General features: G+C 38.0%; 1 protein-coding gene across 4 annotated transcripts in view; it reads left to right on the top strand.

Annotated features, from left to right (window-relative positions):
- TTN (titin) overlaps positions 1-18,937 on the top strand; it is a 236,211-nt gene that overhangs the window by 169,601 nt on the left and 47,673 nt on the right. For all 4 annotated transcript variants that reach the window (XM_041473527.1, XM_041473526.1, XM_041473525.1 and 1 more), the window contains 31 exons: positions 384-698; positions 790-938; positions 1,809-1,959; positions 2,047-2,328; positions 2,419-2,721; positions 2,826-3,128; positions 3,240-3,521; positions 3,978-4,277; positions 4,367-4,669; positions 4,790-5,098; positions 5,183-5,464; positions 5,712-6,011; positions 6,152-6,445; positions 6,542-9,508; positions 9,605-9,925; positions 10,033-10,317; positions 10,525-10,824; positions 11,151-11,453; positions 12,505-12,780; positions 12,894-13,193; positions 13,284-13,586; positions 13,822-14,121; positions 14,249-14,536; positions 14,629-14,925; positions 15,013-15,315; positions 15,409-15,714; positions 16,497-16,784; positions 16,888-17,178; positions 17,283-17,570; positions 17,737-18,327; positions 18,422-18,526. In XM_041473527.1, the coding sequence (XP_041329461.1) occupies positions 384-698; positions 790-938; positions 1,809-1,959; positions 2,047-2,328; positions 2,419-2,721; positions 2,826-3,128; positions 3,240-3,521; positions 3,978-4,277; positions 4,367-4,669; positions 4,790-5,098; positions 5,183-5,464; positions 5,712-6,011; positions 6,152-6,445; positions 6,542-9,508; positions 9,605-9,925; positions 10,033-10,317; positions 10,525-10,824; positions 11,151-11,453; positions 12,505-12,780; positions 12,894-13,193; positions 13,284-13,586; positions 13,822-14,121; positions 14,249-14,536; positions 14,629-14,925; positions 15,013-15,315; positions 15,409-15,714; positions 16,497-16,784; positions 16,888-17,178; positions 17,283-17,570; positions 17,737-18,327; positions 18,422-18,526 (11,685 nt within the window). The remainder of the gene's footprint in view (positions 1-383; positions 699-789; positions 939-1,808; positions 1,960-2,046; positions 2,329-2,418; positions 2,722-2,825; positions 3,129-3,239; positions 3,522-3,977; positions 4,278-4,366; positions 4,670-4,789; positions 5,099-5,182; positions 5,465-5,711; positions 6,012-6,151; positions 6,446-6,541; positions 9,509-9,604; positions 9,926-10,032; positions 10,318-10,524; positions 10,825-11,150; positions 11,454-12,504; positions 12,781-12,893; positions 13,194-13,283; positions 13,587-13,821; positions 14,122-14,248; positions 14,537-14,628; positions 14,926-15,012; positions 15,316-15,408; positions 15,715-16,496; positions 16,785-16,887; positions 17,179-17,282; positions 17,571-17,736; positions 18,328-18,421; positions 18,527-18,937) is intronic.

The following is an 18,937-nucleotide window of genomic DNA, read 5'->3' as shown; positions in this document are numbered from 1 at the left end:
AAGAATCCATTTCCTACCTTCAGTTTGGAAAGATAAATTATACAGAAAAGCTCATACCTAGGAGGAATGTTAGGCTGCCAAGAGAAAATGGTTCTTAAAACAGCAAGTGTTAGGCTGAGCACTAAAATGAGGTAGTGATCCAGAAAGGCTAGAAATAAAAAATTTTGACATTTTTTATTTAGAGGAAAGGCATTTCATTTTTCACAGAATTATATGTACCTGAATAGGGGTGAGAAATTGAAAGAGGAAAGAGATCTTGTGCAGATGGCTAATTGCCTAGTGCAATGGCAACCATGTGAGTGCATAGCTCTTCTGCACTCTAGCTATTTCTGTGTAATTTTAGCATATTTTTTACAAGCCATGTGTGAATTTTTTTCCCTCAGCTGTCCCTGGACCTCCTGACAAGCCAACAGTTAGCAGTATAACACGTGACTCAATGACAGTGAACTGGGAAGAGCCAGAGCATGATGGTGGCTCTCCTATTACTGGTTACTGGTTGGAGCGCAAAGAGACCACTGGAAAGAGATGGACCAGGGTTAACCGAGATCCTATCAAGCCTATGACCCTGGGGGTTTCATACAAAGTTACAGGCCTTATTGAAGGCTCTGAATATCAGTTCCGTGTGTCAGCTATCAATGCGGCTGGTGTTGGCCCACCAAGCATGCCATCTGATCCAGCACTTGCTAGAGATCCTATTGGTAAATATTTTAAATTACTTTTTTCTGAATTTGAAAATATTCAAACAAGAACATATACTACATCTTTATGCTCTATGATTATATTTTTCAGCCCCACCTGGCCCTCCTATACCAAAAGTTACTGATTGGACAAAGTCTTCTGTAGACTTGGAATGGACTCCACCAGTAAAGGATGGTGGCTCTAGAGTCACTGGCTACATTGTTGAGTTTAAAGAGGAAGGAAAGGAAGAATGGGAACGGGTAGGTGGAAAACCACTACAAAATCAGCACTTCTTCTCTCTGTGTCTATCAATATTAATTGCTCCAGAAAAATTTTCTTTAAAATTTTTTGCTGTTCAAGTTATTTTCTAAAAGTTTGTACCATAATTATCTTTGTATATTTAAAATACAAGACCAAGCTTGACCTTCCTCAATATGAAGTTAACTGTGCAAATACTAGATACAGAATTTTGCAATTTTTATTTAAAGATGTGGAAAAATATGTAGGTAATACATGATAAAAAACCACAGAAGATCAAGTTAGAACTGTCAGAAAAGTAACCCTCACTCATATCAGATGATGCCAAAGCATTTACAACTGCTATGTTTCTACATTTTCATAATTTTTTTCAATAGTGCATTACTGAAAATTTAACTGGTGCACACCTTGGCTGTTTTTTGTGACTCCATAAATACATGGATTCCTTTTATGTAAAACCCACATTTCCAATACTGTTTCCAGTTGAAGAGACTTTATATTGGATTTTGAAAAGAAAATAAATTCATTCCCTTTTTTTTTTGTTGCTCTCTCTTATATGAGTTTATGTGTCCAAAAATACATGTAATTCTTCTGAGACCAGACTATTGCAATTGTTAAATAGATAATTCTAATAACCTTCTATGTTAGAATATGTTAGAAAAAAGACAAATCTTCAGAATAGCTTGTAGGTCCATGACATATATTTCTTTAAAAAATTCTGACAAATTCTGTGTGGGCTAGATCCGTGTAGGCTTAATACTTTTGTGTGCTTGTATATCTGAAATAATAGCTAATGTCAGATTTGTTTCAAACTCTGCAAAGAAATTGATGGTGTCTTGATGTTTGCTGATGTTACAATGTTTTTTTTCCAGGTAAAAGATAGAGAAATTAGAGGAACCAAGTTTGTTGTGGCAGGATTAAAAGAAGGTTGTTTTTACAAATTTAGAGTTAGAGCAGTAAATGCTGCTGGCATCGGAGAGCCTGGAGAAGTTACAGACGTTATTGAAATGAAGGACAGAATTGGTATTTATAATTTTGATTTACATTTTTAGTATCTCTAACTCAAAATAAGAAAAGAAAATCATTGACTTTTTTTTTCTCTTTCCTCAGTGGCTCCTGATATTAATTTGGATGCAAGTGTAAGGGACAGAATTGTTGTTCATGCTGGAGGAGTAATTCGGATTATAGCATATGTCTCAGGAAAACCACCTCCAACAGTGAGTTGGAGCAGGGATGAGCAAGCTTTGCCAGAAGAAGCCAAAATTGAAGAAACAGCTATTAGTTCTTCTTTAGTCATCAGGAATTGCAAAAGGAGTCACCAGGGTTTATACACCCTTCTTGCTAAAAATGATGGTGGTGAGAGGAAGAAGACAATTATTGTTGATGTGCTAGGTAAATAGCAGCTTCAGTGCTTGTGAACAAGTACAGTTTCCTAAGATTCAGCATGTGTGTTTCAATACTCCATTTTTTTCTTGCTTCCAGATGTGCCAGGCCCAGTTGGATTGCCACTCCTTACAGAGAATCTAACTAATGACTCTTGTAAATTGTCATGGTTTACTCCAGAAGATGATGGTGGTTCTCCTATTACAAACTATATAATTGAAAAACGTGAATCTGACCACAGAGCTTGGACTCCCGTGACCTACACAGTTACAAGACAGAATGCTACTGTTCAGGGACTCATTCAAGGGAAAGCCTACTTTTTCCGAATTGCAGCTGAGAACATAATTGGCATGGGTCCTTTCACAGAAACAACGAAAGAGATTCTCATTAGAGATCCAATAAGTAAGAATATTTTTGGTTCGGATAACTGTCGTATGAGATTTATACACAGGAACATTCTGAATATGAAGAAAAATGAATCTACCTTATTTTTACTTTATTCACAGCTGTTCCTGACCGTCCAGAAGACCTGGAAGTAAAAGCAGTTACCAAGAACTCTGTGACACTAACTTGGAACCCTCCAAAATATAATGGAGGCTCAGATATCACCATGTACGTTCTAGAGAGCCGTCTCATTGGAAAAGACAAATTCCACAAAGTTACAAAGGAGAAAATGCTAGATAGGAAATTCACTGTAGAAGGCTTGAAAGAAGGTGACACTTATGAGTTTCGCGTGAGTGCTTGCAATATTGTGGGGCAAGGCAAGCCGTCATTTTGCACTAAACCAATCACGTGCAAGGATGAAATTGGTATGTTTCTTTTTCATATTTATTTTGAAAATAGTAATTGCGTTTACTGATCCTTACTTTTTCATATTAATATTGCTGACATTTGTGGATTTTGTGTATTTTGTCTTTCAGCTCCTCCCACACTTGACCTTGACTTTAGAGACAAGCTTATTGTTCGAGTTGGTGAAGCTTTCAGCTTGACTGGACGCTACTCAGGCAAACCTGCACCAAAGGTTACTTGGCTGAAGGATGATATTGTTGTGAAAGAAGATGACAGAATAAAGATTAAGACAACTCCTACAACTCTTTGTTTGGGGATACTAAAATCTGTCCGTGAAGACACAGGCAGATACTGTGTTACTGTAGAGAACAGCACAGGATCAAGAAAAGGATTTTGTCAAGTTCATGTCGTTGGTAGGTTTTACTGAACAACAATATTGTCTGTGATTTTTATTGGTGATTAGAATTCATTGATTTTTATAAAATTTAAGTATTGAAATGTGTTCTTTATTACAATAATTCAATTTACTGCTTTCTCAGTTATACTGAAAAGCTATTTATTTATTTATTTATTAATAAACTCTGAATTAGTTTATTCAGCATGAATAATTTAATGTCTCTACATGCATTTAGAGAATCTCAACACTGTAGAAAATGTTAATCCAAATACATTATAAGCATAAAGGAATTAATTCCAATACGTCAAACATTTATTACAGAGGAATAGCCCTGAAGTCTTGATTCCTTATTATAACTGTGATGTCAAGTTTCTAATTTTATACTATATTTGCTGTATTGACACTGTTTAATTGATATTGTTTTGTGAAGTTCATAAAAAAGCATGGATATGCTTTATTTTTCCTTAAACAGATCGCCCATCACCTCCAGTAGGCCCAGTTATATTTGATGAAGTCTTTAAAGATCATATGGTTGTTTCCTGGAAACCTCCATTAGATGATGGAGGCAGTGAAATTACAAATTACATAATTGAGAAGAAGGATACACACAAAGACTTATGGATGCCAGTTACATCTGCCACAGTGAAGACAACATGCAAAATTCCCAAGCTGCTTGAAGGAAGAGAATATCAAATTCGAATTTATGCTGAAAATCTTTATGGCATAAGCGATCCTCTCATCTCTGATGAGATGAAAGCCAAGGACCGTTTCCGTAAGCTTTTAGTTTTCAATTTTATTTAGATACTCCAATCTTTAGTCTGTTTATAATGGTCATACACTCTTTTTTTCTTCTCACCCCAGGTGTTCCTGATGCACCTGAGCAACCAATCATTAAGGATGTAACCAAAGACTCTGCAGTAGTGGTTTGGAACAAACCATATGATGGAGGCAAGCCAATAACAAACTACATTGTAGAAAAGAAGGAAACAATGGCTACAAGATGGGTCAAAGCTACCAAAGATCCAATTTTCCCTGGTACAAAGTTCAAAGTGCCTGATCTCCTTGAAGGCTGTCAGTATGAATTCCGTGTGTCAGCAGAAAATGAAATTGGTGTTGGTGATCCTAGTCCACCATCAAAGCCAATTTTCGCTAGAGATCCAATTGGTAAAGTGTCACATTTCATTTCTCATTGAATTTTTAATGCACTCAGTTTCAGTTAAAAATTATTCTAATAGTTTCCTTTTTTTTTCCTCCCATTTATTTATTGTTTTACTTTTTTAACAGCAAAACCAAGTCCACCTGTTAATCCAGAAGCAGTAGATAAAACTAAAAATTCAGTTGATTTATCTTGGCAACCACCACGCCATGACGGAAATGGCAAGATAATTGGCTACCTTATAGAGTTTCAGAAAGTTGGAGATGAGGAATGGAAACAGGCTAATCTTACAGCAGATTCTTGTCCTGAAACAAACTACAAAGTCACTGGTCTTACTGAGGGATTAACCTACAAATTCAGGGTCAAGGCAGTCAATGCAGCAGGCGAATCTGATCCAGCACATGTTCCTGATCCGGTAGAAGTAAAGGACAGGCTTGGTGAGTTGAATAAAATCAGATAAGTTAACCTAAGGACAGATTTCTTTTTCCTCATTTTGTAAAAACTTTTATTTTTGATTCCAGAACCTCCTGAGTTAATACTTGATGCTAATATGGCCCGAGAACAGCATGTAAAAGCTGGAGATACCCTGAGACTTAGTGCTCTTATTAAAGGTGTTCCATTCCCAAAAGTTACTTGGAAGAAAGAAGATCATGAGGTCTCACCCAAAGCTGATATTGAAGTTACAGGAGTTGGCAGTAAGCTTGAAATCCGTAACACTGTCCATGAAGATGGTGGAATGTATTCCCTGACAGTTGAAAATCCAGCTGGTTCAAAGACTGTTTCAGTAAAAGTTGTGGTCTTAGGTAATCATTTTGTATTCCTTTTATACAACATCTTTTTACTCTATAACTGAAGATTAGGAAATAAAGAAATTTCTGGAAAATATCTGTAAACCAAGTTATATTTTTATTTTTATGCAAATATTAAATAAATAGAAAAAGGATTAAAACCACATAAAATACTATATAGTTTATCTTAAAATTTACAAAGTTGTTTAAGAAATGCTTCCGTTACCAAATAAATAACAGATTATATTTTTATCAATGTTAGATAAGCCTGGTCCACCCAGAAATCTGAACATCAGTGATGTTAGAAGCGACTCTTGCTATCTCACTTGGATGGAACCAGAAGATGATGGTGGCTCTGTGATTACCAACTATGTGGTGGAGAGGAAAGATGTAGCTTCTGCACAGTGGGTAGCCATCTCATCATCCTCCAAGAAACGCAGCCATATGGCTAAATATCTGATGGAAGGCACTCAGTATCTCTTCCGAGTTGCAGCTGAGAATCAGTATGGTAGAGGTCCATATGTGGAAACACTTAAGCCTATCAAAGCTATAGATCCGCTGCGTAAGTGTTTTTCAGTTATATGGTTTGATTTTTTCATATGGGATTTGGTAATTTTGAGGTTGTCCTGTTGGTATGAACATGATACACTGGTACTGTAGATTTTTCATCCTAGTAACCATTTTGCTTTTGTACTTTAAAAGATCCTCCAGGGCCACCAAAGAATCTGCATCATGTAGATGTTGACAAGACTGAAGTTTCCCTTGTTTGGAATCGACCAGATCGTGATGGTGGTGCTGAGATAACTGGGTATTTGGTGGAATATCAAGAAGATGGTGCAGATGAATGGACAAAGTTCCAGACAGTCCCTATGCTAGACTGTGTTGTTACAGGCCTACAGAAAGGAAAAATATACAAATTCCGTGTGAGAGCTCAAAACATTGTTGGTCTTAGCCTTCCAGATACAACTATACCAATAGAGTGTCAAGAAAAGCTAGGTAATTTTTGTTTTCTCATGTTTTTTCAATGATTTTTTCTCTTTTTCTGTAAGCGTTTTTCCTGAAAAAATAATTTCTATTTTTCTCTAATTTCAGTACCTCCATCTGTGGATCTAGATGTGAAGTTAATTGAAGGTCTTGTTGTTAAAGCTGGCACCACAGTGCGCCTTCCAGCGATTATGAGAGGTGTGCCAGTTCCCACAGCAAAATGGGTTACTGATGACACCGAAATTAAACCAGATGGCAAATACAAGATTGAGACTGACAATTACTCAACTGTGCTTACTATCAAAGACTGTGTAAGAAAAGATACAGGAGAATATCTACTCACAGTATCTAATGCAGCTGGCAGCAAAACTGTGGCTCTACACCTTACAGTTTTGGATGTTCCAGGCCCACCAACTGGTCCTATTAATATTCTTGAAGTAACACCAGAATATATGGTTATTTCTTGGCGCCCTCCTAAAGATGATGGTGGGAGTCCTATAATAAATTATATTGTTGAGAAGCGTCAATCGAAGAAAGAAACATGGGGAGTGGTTAGCTCTGGAACAAGTCACACAAAAATTAAGGTTCCACGACTACAGAAAGGCTGTGAATATATTTTCCGTGTTCGTGCAGAAAATAAGATAGGCATCGGTGCACCCCTGGATTCAGAACCAACAGTTGCTAAATACATGTTTGATCCACCATCCCCACCTGGTAAACCAACTGTTTATGATATTACAGAAAATGCAGCAACAGTGTCTTGGACCCTACCAAAATCTGATGGTGGAACTCCAATAACTGGTTATATACTTGAACGTCGGGAAGCATCTGGTAAATGGGTGCGTGTCAATAAGACGCCTATACTTGATATGAAATACAGAGTCACTGGTCTTTTTGAAGGCAACACATATGAATTCAGAGTTTTTGCAGAAAACATGGTGGGCTTAAGCAAACCATCTCCAAGCTCTGATCCAATAAAAGCATCACGTCCTATCACTCCTCCCGGTCCACCTATAAATCCAAAATTAAAAGACAAAACTAAAGAATCAGCTGATCTTGTGTGGACAAAGCCCCTCAAGGATGGTGGCAGCCCAATTCTGGGATATATTGTGGAATGTCAGAAAAGTGGAACTACGCAGTGGAATAGGATTAATAAGGATGAGCTCATTAGACAGTGTGCTTTCAGAGTACCTGGATTAATAGAAGGAAATGAATATAAATTCCGAATAAAAGCTGTCAACATCGTGGGAGAGGGAGAACCAAGAGAACTACCAGAAACTGTGCTTGCAAAAGATATTCTTTCTCCTCCAGAAATAAGCCTAGATGTGACCTGTCGAGACTTAATTACTGTCCGAGTAGGTCAAACAATACGTATTACTGGTAAGGTAAAAGGCAGACCAGATCCTGAAATAACATGGTCTAAAGATGGCAAAGTACTAGTCCAAGACAAGCATGTTGAAATACTTCATGATCTACCTAATGTTGAACTGCAAGTGAAAGAAGCCAAAAGATCTGATCATGGCAAATATATAATAGCAGCTAAAAACAGCTGTGGACAAGCTCAAGCTTTTGCTATTGTTAATGTACTTGACAGACCTGGACCATGTCAGAACCTGAAAATAAGCTATGTCACAAAAGACTCTTGTATGATCTCTTGGGAGAGTCCAGTGGATAATGGTGGCTCTGAAATTACAAATTACATAGTAGAATACCGTCAACCAAATCAGAGGGGATGGTCAATTGTCTCCTCTGATGTTACTAAACGATTAGTAAAGGCAAATCTTGTAGAGAACCGTGAATACTTCTTCAGAGTTTGTGCAGAGAACAAAATAGGTCCAGGTCCTTGCATTGAGACCAAGACTCCTATCCTTGCTATCAATCCTATTGACAAGCCTGGAGAGCCAGAAAATCTTCACATTGCAGAGAAAGGAAAGACATTTGTATACCTGAAATGGAGGAGGCCAGATTATGATGGTGGAAGTCCCAATTTAAGTTACCATGTTGAGAGAAAACTGAAAGATTCAGATGAATGGGAAAGAGTTCACAAAGGCAGCATTAAGGAAACACACTACATGGTAGATAAATGTGTGGAAAATAAAACTTACCAATTCCGAGTTCAAACTAAGAATGAGGCCGGTGAAAGTAACTGGGTAAAAACCGCTGAAGTTGTTGTGAAGGAAGATCTTCAGAAACCAGTGTTAGATTTGAAGTTAAGTGGGGTTCTAACTGTGAAAGCAGGCGACACAATTAGAATTGAAGCTGGAGTCAGAGGAAAACCACAGCCTGAAGTTGTATGGGCAAAAGACAAAGATGCCACAGATCTCACCAGATCTCCAAGAGTCAGTATTGAAAACACTTCTGACACATCTAAGTTTGTTCTCACAAAATCAAGGCGTACTGATGGTGGGAAATACGTGATTACAGCAACTAATGCGGCTGGTAGCTTTGTGGCATATGCTACTGTTATTGTCTTGGATAAACCTGGTCCCGTACGAAACTTGAAGGTCACTGACATTTCAAGTGATAGATGTACTGTTACTTGGGATCCTCCAGAAGATGATGGTGGTTGTGAAATACAGAACTACATCCTGGAAAAATGTGAAAGCAAGCGTATGGTTTGGTCTACATACTCTTCCTCTGTCCTAACAAACTATGCCAAAGTGACACGCCTCATTGAAGGTAATGAATATATATTCAGAGTGCGTGCAGAGAATAAAATGGGCACTGGTCCTCCAACAGAAACACATCCAATTATTGCAAAAACGAAATATGATAGACCTGGACGCCCTGACCCTCCAGATGTCACAAGAGTCAGCAAAGAAGAGATGACTGTAGTTTGGAATCCACCAGAATATGATGGTGGCAAATCAATTACAGGATACATTTTAGAGAAGAAAGAGAAACGATCACTGAGATGGGTTCCTGTTACTAAAACTCCAATCCCAGAGAGACGCAAGAAGGTTACTAATCTCTTCCCTGGTCATGAATACCAGTTCCGTGTCAGTGCTGAAAATGAAGTCGGACTTGGAGAACCAAGCTTGCCATCAAGACCTGTAATAGCCAAAGACCCAATAGGTAAAATACCACTGAATTTTTCTGTATTATTTCGATGTTAACAGGTTGCTAAACTCTACAGCTGTGTTCTAATCTGTATTTTTTACTGCCTTGCAGAACCACCTGGTCCTCCCACAAACTTGAGAGTGGTTGATAGCACAAAGACTTCCTTAACCCTTGGCTGGGGAAAACCGGTGTACGATGGTGGTGCTCCGATTATTGGATATGTTGTGGAAATGAGACCAAAAGTTGAGGGTGCTGATCCTGAAGCAGGATGGAAACGATGTAATGTTGCTGCTCAAGTTATTCATACAGAATTCACAGCTACCAGCCTGGATGAGAAGCAATTATATGAGTTCAGAGTTTCTGCCCAAAACCAGGTTGGCCTTGGCCGACCAGCAGAATTGAAAGAAGCTGTGTCTCCCAAAGAAATACTTGGTGAGTTTTCCCATCTTCTTTTGGGGTGTTTACATACAACACGTTATTTGCTATATGCTTATTTTATTTAATGTGCAAAAATTTGCATTTTATTCTTTGTCTTTCAGAACCTCCTGAGATTGAGCTGGATGCCAGCATGAGAAAGTTAGTCACAGTCAGAGCAGGATGCCCTATTAGACTTTTTGCCATTGTGAGGGGTCGCCCAGCACCAAAAGTCACCTGGAGGAGAATGGGTATTGATAATGTTATCAGAAAAGGACAAGTTGATCTGGTTGACACTATGGCCTTCTGTGTCATTCCTGATTCAACACGTGATGACTCAGGCAAATATTCATTGACACTTGTTAATGCAGCTGGAGAAAAGGCTGTATTTGTGAACGTCAGAGTTCTGGGTAAGTAATGTGAGAAATACCTCAAGACAATTCTAAAACTATTTTGGATGTTCCTTGCAAGTATATTTGTTTTCCTCAGGTGCAACAGTTTTTTAGTCTAATTCTATCATCCAACACTAACTCCCTCCATATAGACAGCTGTTGGTCCCCTTTAATTTTAACTTATTAAAGAAGAAAATACTAACATAAATTGAAATTTCTTCATAGATACTCCTGGACCTGTGTCAGACTTCAAGGTTTCAGATGTCACCAAGATGTCCTGCCATCTTTCATGGGCACCTCCAGAGAATGATGGGGGTAGCCCAGTGACTCATTACATCCTGCAGAAACGGGAGGCTGACAGGAAGACATGGGCAACAGTCACAGCAGAACTAAAGAAAACTAGTTTCCAAATAGCGAACCTTGTGCCTGGAAATGAATATTACTTCAGAGTAACAGCAGTGAATGAATATGGGTCAGGTGTTCCAAGTGACATACCAAAACCTGTTCTAGCAACAGATCCTCTAAGTGAGTATGCCTCTATGTATATTTTATGTTTGCCTCCATGGACATTTTCTGTTTGTCTTTCTCTAATTTTAGCAGATTTTTGCATTTCTTGAGTTAGTGCTTCTAAATGGAACAATGCTGCTGACTACTCAAGTATAAACATAAGTATGTCTGTATCAGTTTCTTTCAAATAACATGATCAATGAATATTGTACCTATGAAATTATTATGAGTTTCCATCTTTTATATAATGTGTTTGTTGAATTTGCGTAGATAGTATCCAATATTCAACAGTAAGAAAATCTTGGAAATTCAATGTTTAATGCATTCCTCTTTTCCCCTGAAAGGTGAACCTGATCCACCAAGAAAACTTGAAGTTACTGAAATTACAAAGAACAGTGCTACTTTAGGCTGGCTGCCACCACTGCGCGATGGAGGCTCTAAAATTGACGGATACATTGTTAGCTACAAAGAACATGATCAACCAGCAGATCGCTGGATGGAATATTCAGTCGTTAAAGATCTCTCCATTGTTGTGGCTGGTCTGAAGGAGGGAAAGAAGTACAACTTTAGAGTGGCAGCTAGAAATGCTGTAGGAGTAAGTTTGCCAATAGAAGCTACAGGAGAATACGAAATTAAAGAACAACTCAGTAAGTAACAATTTAAATACTACCTAATATACTGCTTCAGTAATTAAATGAGATATACAGGTTTTTGAGTCACAGAAGGATGTTTGCTTTATGGAGTTATCTGGAGGATTATGGTTAACTGTACTGAATATTTTGACAGGTCAGGAAAAAATGAGAGTTGTCCACTAATTCAGAATTATTAAATAACTTTTCAGGTACAGTTTCAGTTGGAACTGGAAGATAAGAATTAGGGAGAAATAATAAATACCTTCAAGTTTAAATGGAAGAGAAGAAGTGTCAGACTGGTAGTTTGAGAGATAAATTGGAAAGCTGGACTTGTTTCAATATAAGAGAAAATAAATGGTTTATATTGTAAGGTTGGTTGAGAATCTAAAACAAAAATCATGGAGGACAGGTTGGCCTATTTAAGGTGGCAGGGTTCCTGAGGCACAAGAAGATGTAGGGTAAGGGCAAGATGAGCAGAATCTTCATTTGGGACATGGGAAGAAAGAGAGAGAGGTACAGGAACAGGAGAAAGAAAACTAGCCAGTGGAAGGAAGTACACCAAGCATGCTGCCAGGTTTCTTTTGGGAAAAAATTGATTTTGTGCAAAAGAAGAAGTAGGAGAAAAATAATTTAAGGATACAGAAAGACTGACTGTGCAAGCAGGTTTATCTCAGTAAGAACTTCAGTTTTCTTCTCCATGTGTCTTGTAGAAGGCCACCAATAAGCCAGCAACAGATTTCAGATAAAAAGAGAAATTATATTTTGTGCATTAATAGTGCACAAATCTCTACATAAATGCAGGTGAAGGCAATCAAATTCATAAATATTATCTTATAAACTGTACAATAATACAAAAGTATTATTGGATGGAATGGATATTGCCACCTGCAGAAACTGAAGTTGTCCATAAGTGGAACATAAATTAAAGAATTTCTAGTAATTCATACAGGTGACTCTACTTAAGAGAGATGCAGAGACATTTCACATGAAAAATTAAGAAAAAGTAAATTAATATGTCAAAGAACTTGAATTTATTTTCCTCTGTGTGATTTTTTTTTTTTTACAGTCCCACCTAAGATTCTGATGCCTGATCATGTTCACATTAAAGCTGGAAAGAAACTGAGAATTGAAGCTCATGTATATGGGAAGCCTCAGCCAGTCTGTAAATGGCTGAAGGGAGATCAAGATGTGGTTACATCCAGTCGCCTTGCTGTGCATAAAGCAGAAAAGTCTTCTGTTCTTATCATTAAGGATGTGACTAGAAAAGATACTGATTTTTATACTCTTACTGCAGAAAACAGCTCTGGTATTGATAGTCAGAAAATCAAAGTGACAGTCATGGGTATGTCCCATTTGGTTGTTTTTCAGTCCAGCTTTATATAAAGCTGGTTTTACTATATTCCAGTCATTGCCATATTATTTCATCCATTTTCTTAATATACTTTTTTCATGCAGATAAACCAGGTCCACCACAGCCTCCATTTGATATTTCTGAAATAGATGCTGATGCTTGCACTCTTTCATGGCACATACCTCTTGAAGATGGTGGCAGCAACATTACAAACTATGTAGTTGAGAAATGTGATGTAAGCCGAGGAGACTGGGTAACAGCTTTATCTTCTGTCACAAAGACAAGCTGCAGAATTGGAAAACTGATTCCTGGAGAAGAGTATATGTTCCGTGTTCGTGCTGAAAATCGTTTTGGGATTTCTGAGCCACTTGCTTCTGACAAGATGATTGCAAGATTCCCATTTGGTACGCCAGTTTTTGATAGCAGCATTTCTCTATTTAAACTTTCTACTAAGAAAACATACAATTGATGTCTATCTTTATATTCCTTTCTAGATGTTCCCAGTGAACCAAAGAATGCACGTATTACCAAGGTCAATAAGGACTGCATTTTTGTTGCTTGGGATAAACCAGATAGCGATGGAGGCAGTCCGATCACTGGTTATCTCATTGAGCGCAAAGAAAGGAACAGTTTACTGTGGGTGAAAGCTAATGACACAGCTGTGCGCTCCACAGAATACCCTTGTGTGGGCCTCATCGAAGGTCTTGAGTATACTTTCAGAATTTATGCGTTGAACAGAGCTGGAGCAAGTAAACCTAGTAAACCGACTGAGTTTGTCACAGCAAGAGCACCAGTTGGTAAGCTACCCATACTAATACTTTGCAACAGACTGTTTTTGTGATAATTATCAATATAACTGCAACTTATTATGATCTTTAGTTTACCCTTCTATTTATACTTTCATGTTTATTATGACATCACTCTGCACTGTCTAGGTGTGCAGTAAATAGGATCCAGTAATATTAAAGCCATTTTCTAATGTGTTAGCTCTTTTTTGAAAAATATACTATAATATGTTTTTATTTGCCATAGATCCCCCTGGAAAACCTGAAGTTATTGATGTCACTAAGAGTACTGCATCACTGGTATGGACAAGACCAAAGCATGATGGTGGTAGCAAACTTATTGGCTACTTTGTGGAGGCTTGCAAATTACCTGGTGATAAGTGGGATCGGTGCAATACAACTCCATATCAAATACCCCAGGAAGAGTACACTGTGACTGGTTTGGAAGAAAATGCTCAGTACCAATTTAGAGCAATTGCCAAGACAGCAGTTAACATTAGTCGACCTTCAGAACCTTCTGATCCAGTGACCATTCATCCAGAAAATGGTAAGGAGTACAAAAGCATTTGACAACTCTGGAAGGAGTCTGTGCATGTTGGGAACTAGCACTCATGTAAAGAACAAGACATTTATCTCCTGCTAGATTGATTAACTCTTGGACTCTTTCCTTTCAGTTCCTCCCAGAATAGAGTTAGATCTGTCTATGCAATCACAGCTTACAGTAAAAGCTGGAACTAATGTGCGCCTGGAGGCAAATGTGTATGGCAAGCCAATGCCAGCAATCACCTGGAAGAAAGAAGGAGAAGTTTTAAAGCCATCTGAAGGTCTTAAGATCACCACGAAGAGAAATCTTGCTACAGTTGAGTTGTTCAGTGTTAACAGGAAGCAAACAGGAGACTACACTATCACTGCTGAAAATGCAAGTGGATCAAAGTCAGCAACCATTAGGCTTAAAGTACTTGGTAAGCTAAAGACTGTCTATTAATAAACATATTTATAATTAAATGATATAGCAAGAGATAGAACTATAATAATGTGATGTTAATTGTTCTAGATAAGCCTGGCCCACCAGCTTCTGTCAAAATCAAACATATGTATGCAGATCGTGCAATGCTTTCTTGGGAGCCTCCTTTGGAAGATGGAGGTTCAGAAATTACTAACTACATTGTAGACAAGCGTGAAACAAGCAGACCTAACTGGGCCCAAGTCAGTGCCAATGTACCCATTACAAGCTGCACTGTGGAGAGACTGATAGAAGGACATGAGTATCAGTTCCGCATTTGTGCTGAAAACAAGTACGGTGTTGGAGACCCCATCTTGACTGAACCTGCAGTTGCTAAAAACCCATATGGTAAGTGCTTTGTGGAATAGTTTCATGTCACTGGGTTTTTGTCTATACTTAAGAATGTGAATGTAATCTTCAAATTAATCTCCACAGATGTGCCTGGACCTTGTGATCCACCAGTAATTAGCAATGTAACAAAAGACTTTATGACTGTGAGCTGGAAGCCACCAGCTAGTGATGGTGGATCCCCAATAACTGGTTATATACTTGAGAAGCGTGAAACAAAGGCTCTTAACTGGACAAAAGTAAACAGGAAGCCTGTCATTGAAAGAACTGTTAAAGCTACTGGACTCCAAGAAGGAACAGAGTATGAGTTCCGGGTGATAGCATTGAATAAGGCTGGACCTGGCAAGCCTAGCGCACCATCTAAAGCAGTGTATGCTCGTGACCCTCAATGTAAGCTTGAAGTCTCAGATATTTTCCATTATTATTTCCAAATATTATCATGCAGCATTTGGTATGCTAATTTTATGTTGTTTTAATTCCCAGATCCTCCTGGCCCACCTGCTTTCCCAAAAGTGGTTGATACTACTCGTAATTCAATAAGCCTGTCATGGAGCAAACCAGCATATGATGGAGGAAGTCCTATCATTGGTTATCTAGTGGAATCAAAACGAGCTGACACAGACAACTGGGTCAGATGCAATCTACCTAAGAATTTACAGGCTACACAATTTGTGGTAACAGGGCTGATGGAAGGTACAGAGTACCAGTTCCGTGTTTATGCTGTCAATAAGATTGGATACAGCGATCCAAGTGATGTTCCAGATAAACACACTGCCAAAGACATTTTAAGTAAGTTCACTTGAAAACACATTGCCTTGTTGACTTTTGTTTCAGTTTATGGGGTGTGTTTCAAAGACAGACTTTGTCACAGGTCATAGGCACAGAATTATTTGGAACATGTTTTTATTCAAAAAATGTAGGCTAACAGTGGCTAATTTGGAAGAAAGCAGGGTAGTTAGGAACAGAATTGGATTTGGTGTCTCCCTTTTTCACTGTAGGCTTTATAGCCTTCTGCCTCCTACTGGATCTTCAAGATTTACTTTTTTTTCCTAATCTTAATATTAGCGTTGTCAGATCGCTCATCTTTCTTAAAACTTTCAGTCACATTCATATCTTCTAAATTATTTGAAGCCAAAATTACTATTCTAAGCAGTTGTATGATACTCTTTGATTGTATGACACTTTCTCTTTAAGATGCATGCTAGCTTTTGTATGCATTTTGCGGTACCTACAAAAGCATTGCTTCACAAAACTATCTTAGTTCAAGAAAAGCATTGGAGTCCAGGGTGCTCTGAAACTCCTTTGAATTCTAGAGAAACTAAGAGCCTTTCTAACATAAATGGTGTAAAGGCAGGAAAAAAAAAAAGTAGGTGAAAGCACTGCAAAAGAAAAGGTATATTTTCAAATTATCTTCAGACAGGAGTCAGGACACTTACTAACATCATCACAGGCATGAGAAGTTGGGTAGTCTAGTGAAATGCCAGTAAAAAGGGAGTTTTTGTCACAGTAACTTTTGTGATCATCTTAAACATGATGCTTTAATTACATGAGTTTTTTTCTTAAACACACAGTTCCACCTGAAGGAGAACTTGATGCAGAACTAAGGAAAGTCCTTGTGTTGCGTGCTGGAGTCACAATGAGACTTTACGTGCCAGTAAGAGGACGTCCACCTCCTAAGATTTCATGGTCTAAAGTGGGTGCCAACCTAAGAGATAGACAAGGATTAGACATCAAATCAACTGATTTTGATACCTTCCTGCGTTGTGAAAATGTAAATAAATATGACGCTGGAAAATACGTCCTTAGTCTGGAGAACAGCTGTGGCAAAAAGTCATATACCATTGTTGTAAAAGTACTTGGTAAGTCTCAGGGCTTTCCCCATTATAATATATTTGTTAACTTTTTAACTGGTATTCAAAAGTCTGTTACTAAATCAAATATGGTGGTGTTGTGTTTATCCAGATACTCCAGGCCCACCCATTAACCTGATTGTAAAGGAAGCATCTAAAGATTCTGCCTTCATTACATGGGAACCTCCTCTAGTAGATGGGGGCAGTCCAATCAAAAATTATGTTGTTGAAAAACGTGATGCAGAAAGAAAATCATGGTCCACAGTAACAACAGAATGTCCAAAGACAAGCTACAGGATAACTAACTTAGAAGAAGGCAAATCTTATTTCTTCAGAGTTTTTGCTGAAAATGAATATGGTATTGGTGATCCTTGTGAAACTCGTGATGCTGTCAAAGCTTCTGGTAGGAAAAATGAATCCTTTTGATCTTTTTTTTTTTTTTTTTCTGTTCAAATAATCTTTATTTTTAGCTTGAATGAAAACTTACTATGCTTTTCTTTCTTCTAGAAACACCTGGGCCAGTTGTGGATCTAAAAGCTTCAGCTGTAACAAAATCCTCATGCAATTTGATATGGAAGAAGCCTATCAGTGATGGTGGAAGCCGTATTTCTGCATATGTTGTTGAGGTCCTGACTGGTGAAGATAAATGGCAAGAAGTCATGCGGGGAAAGAACCTCCATTTTTCAATGAGAGACTTGAAAGAAGGACAAGAATACACTTTCAGAGTGAGGGCCCAAAATGATGCTGGATATGGAACTCCATCAGAGATCACAATTGTAGCAAGAGATGATGTTGGTGAGAAGCAAGATCATTAATTCAATGCTTTACTTACCCAGATTATATTTTATGTATACTATCATTACCGTGTATACACAGAAATAAGACACCTTTAAAACAGCATCTTAATTTTACCACAGATTTTATGTTTGGTGAAATAACTGGATTCCTTCATTTTTTACAGCGGCACCTGAACTTGACTTAAGAGATCTGCCTGATTTGTGCTATACTGCTAAAGAGGGTAGCAATTTCCGTCTTAAAATCCCTATGAAAGGCAAGCCTGTCCCAACCGTAACTTGGAAGAAGGACGAAGACCAGGCAATTACTGAGAGTGGAAGAGTTGCATTTGAATCTACAGCAGTTAACACCACCCTTGTAGTACATGACTGCCAGAAAGCTGATGCAGGAAAATACACAATAACTCTGAGGAATGTTGCTGGCAGCAAGGAAGGCACTATTTTTGTGAAAGTTGTTGGCAAACCTGGCATACCAACAGGTCCAGTGAAATTTGAAGAAGTCACAGCTGATGCCATAACCTTAAAATGGGGCCCTCCAAAAGATGATGGTGGTTCAGAAATCACTAACTATGTTCTAGAGAAGAGAGATAATGTAAACAATAAGTGGGTGACTTGTGCCTCTGCAGTCCAAAAAACCACATTTAGAGTTACAAGACTTCATGAAGGAAATGAATATACATTCAGGATCAGGGCTGAAAATAAATATGGAGTAGGGGAAGGTCTTAAATCAGAGCCTGTCATTGCAAAACATCCATTTGGTAAGTATCCATTGTAATTTTTGAAATCTAAAAATTTAATTTAGAGGTGATAATAATTTTTAACACTGCTGCATTTTTTTTCAATATTGTTCAGATGTCCCAGATGCTCCTCCACCTCCCAATATTGTTGCTGTTCGGCATGAGTCTGTAGCTTTAACTTGGACTGATCCCAGAAGAACTGGAGGTTCACCAATCACAGGTACATCCCCCAAAGCCTCCCTAGCATTTCAGTAGTTAATACTACTTAATGGTTATTTCTCTCTGTCAAAAGGTAAGATAAAAGTAGCAGGTATTTATGCATTAAATTGATTGATTGATTGACTGACTGACTGATTAATTGACTGATTACACTGGTTTACTTCCTATTTAAAAAAGTAATAACTCAAATGCTGGGAAAATGCTAGCTGAGAAAAAATATCTTTGCTCGGAGCCAAAATATGTAAAGAAATAGACCCAAATTTGACAATACTTGCATCTACAAAATTAGCAATTTGCATTTACAAACACCTCCTCATTGCAGTTATGTACATCCATCATCTATGTTCACATCTATTTCTTAACCTGATTTTCAGTGCTCCTCTTGTACAATGCACATGCAGTGTGCAATATG

This window comes from Pyrgilauda ruficollis, unplaced genomic scaffold (assembly GCF_017590135.1).
Source record: "Pyrgilauda ruficollis isolate IOZ18807 unplaced genomic scaffold, ASM1759013v1 scaffold3, whole genome shotgun sequence".
Classification (NCBI taxonomy): domain Eukaryota; kingdom Metazoa; phylum Chordata; class Aves; order Passeriformes; family Passeridae; genus Pyrgilauda; species Pyrgilauda ruficollis.
Note: the sequence above shows the minus strand (reverse complement) of the source record. Positions and strands in the feature narration are given on the sequence as shown.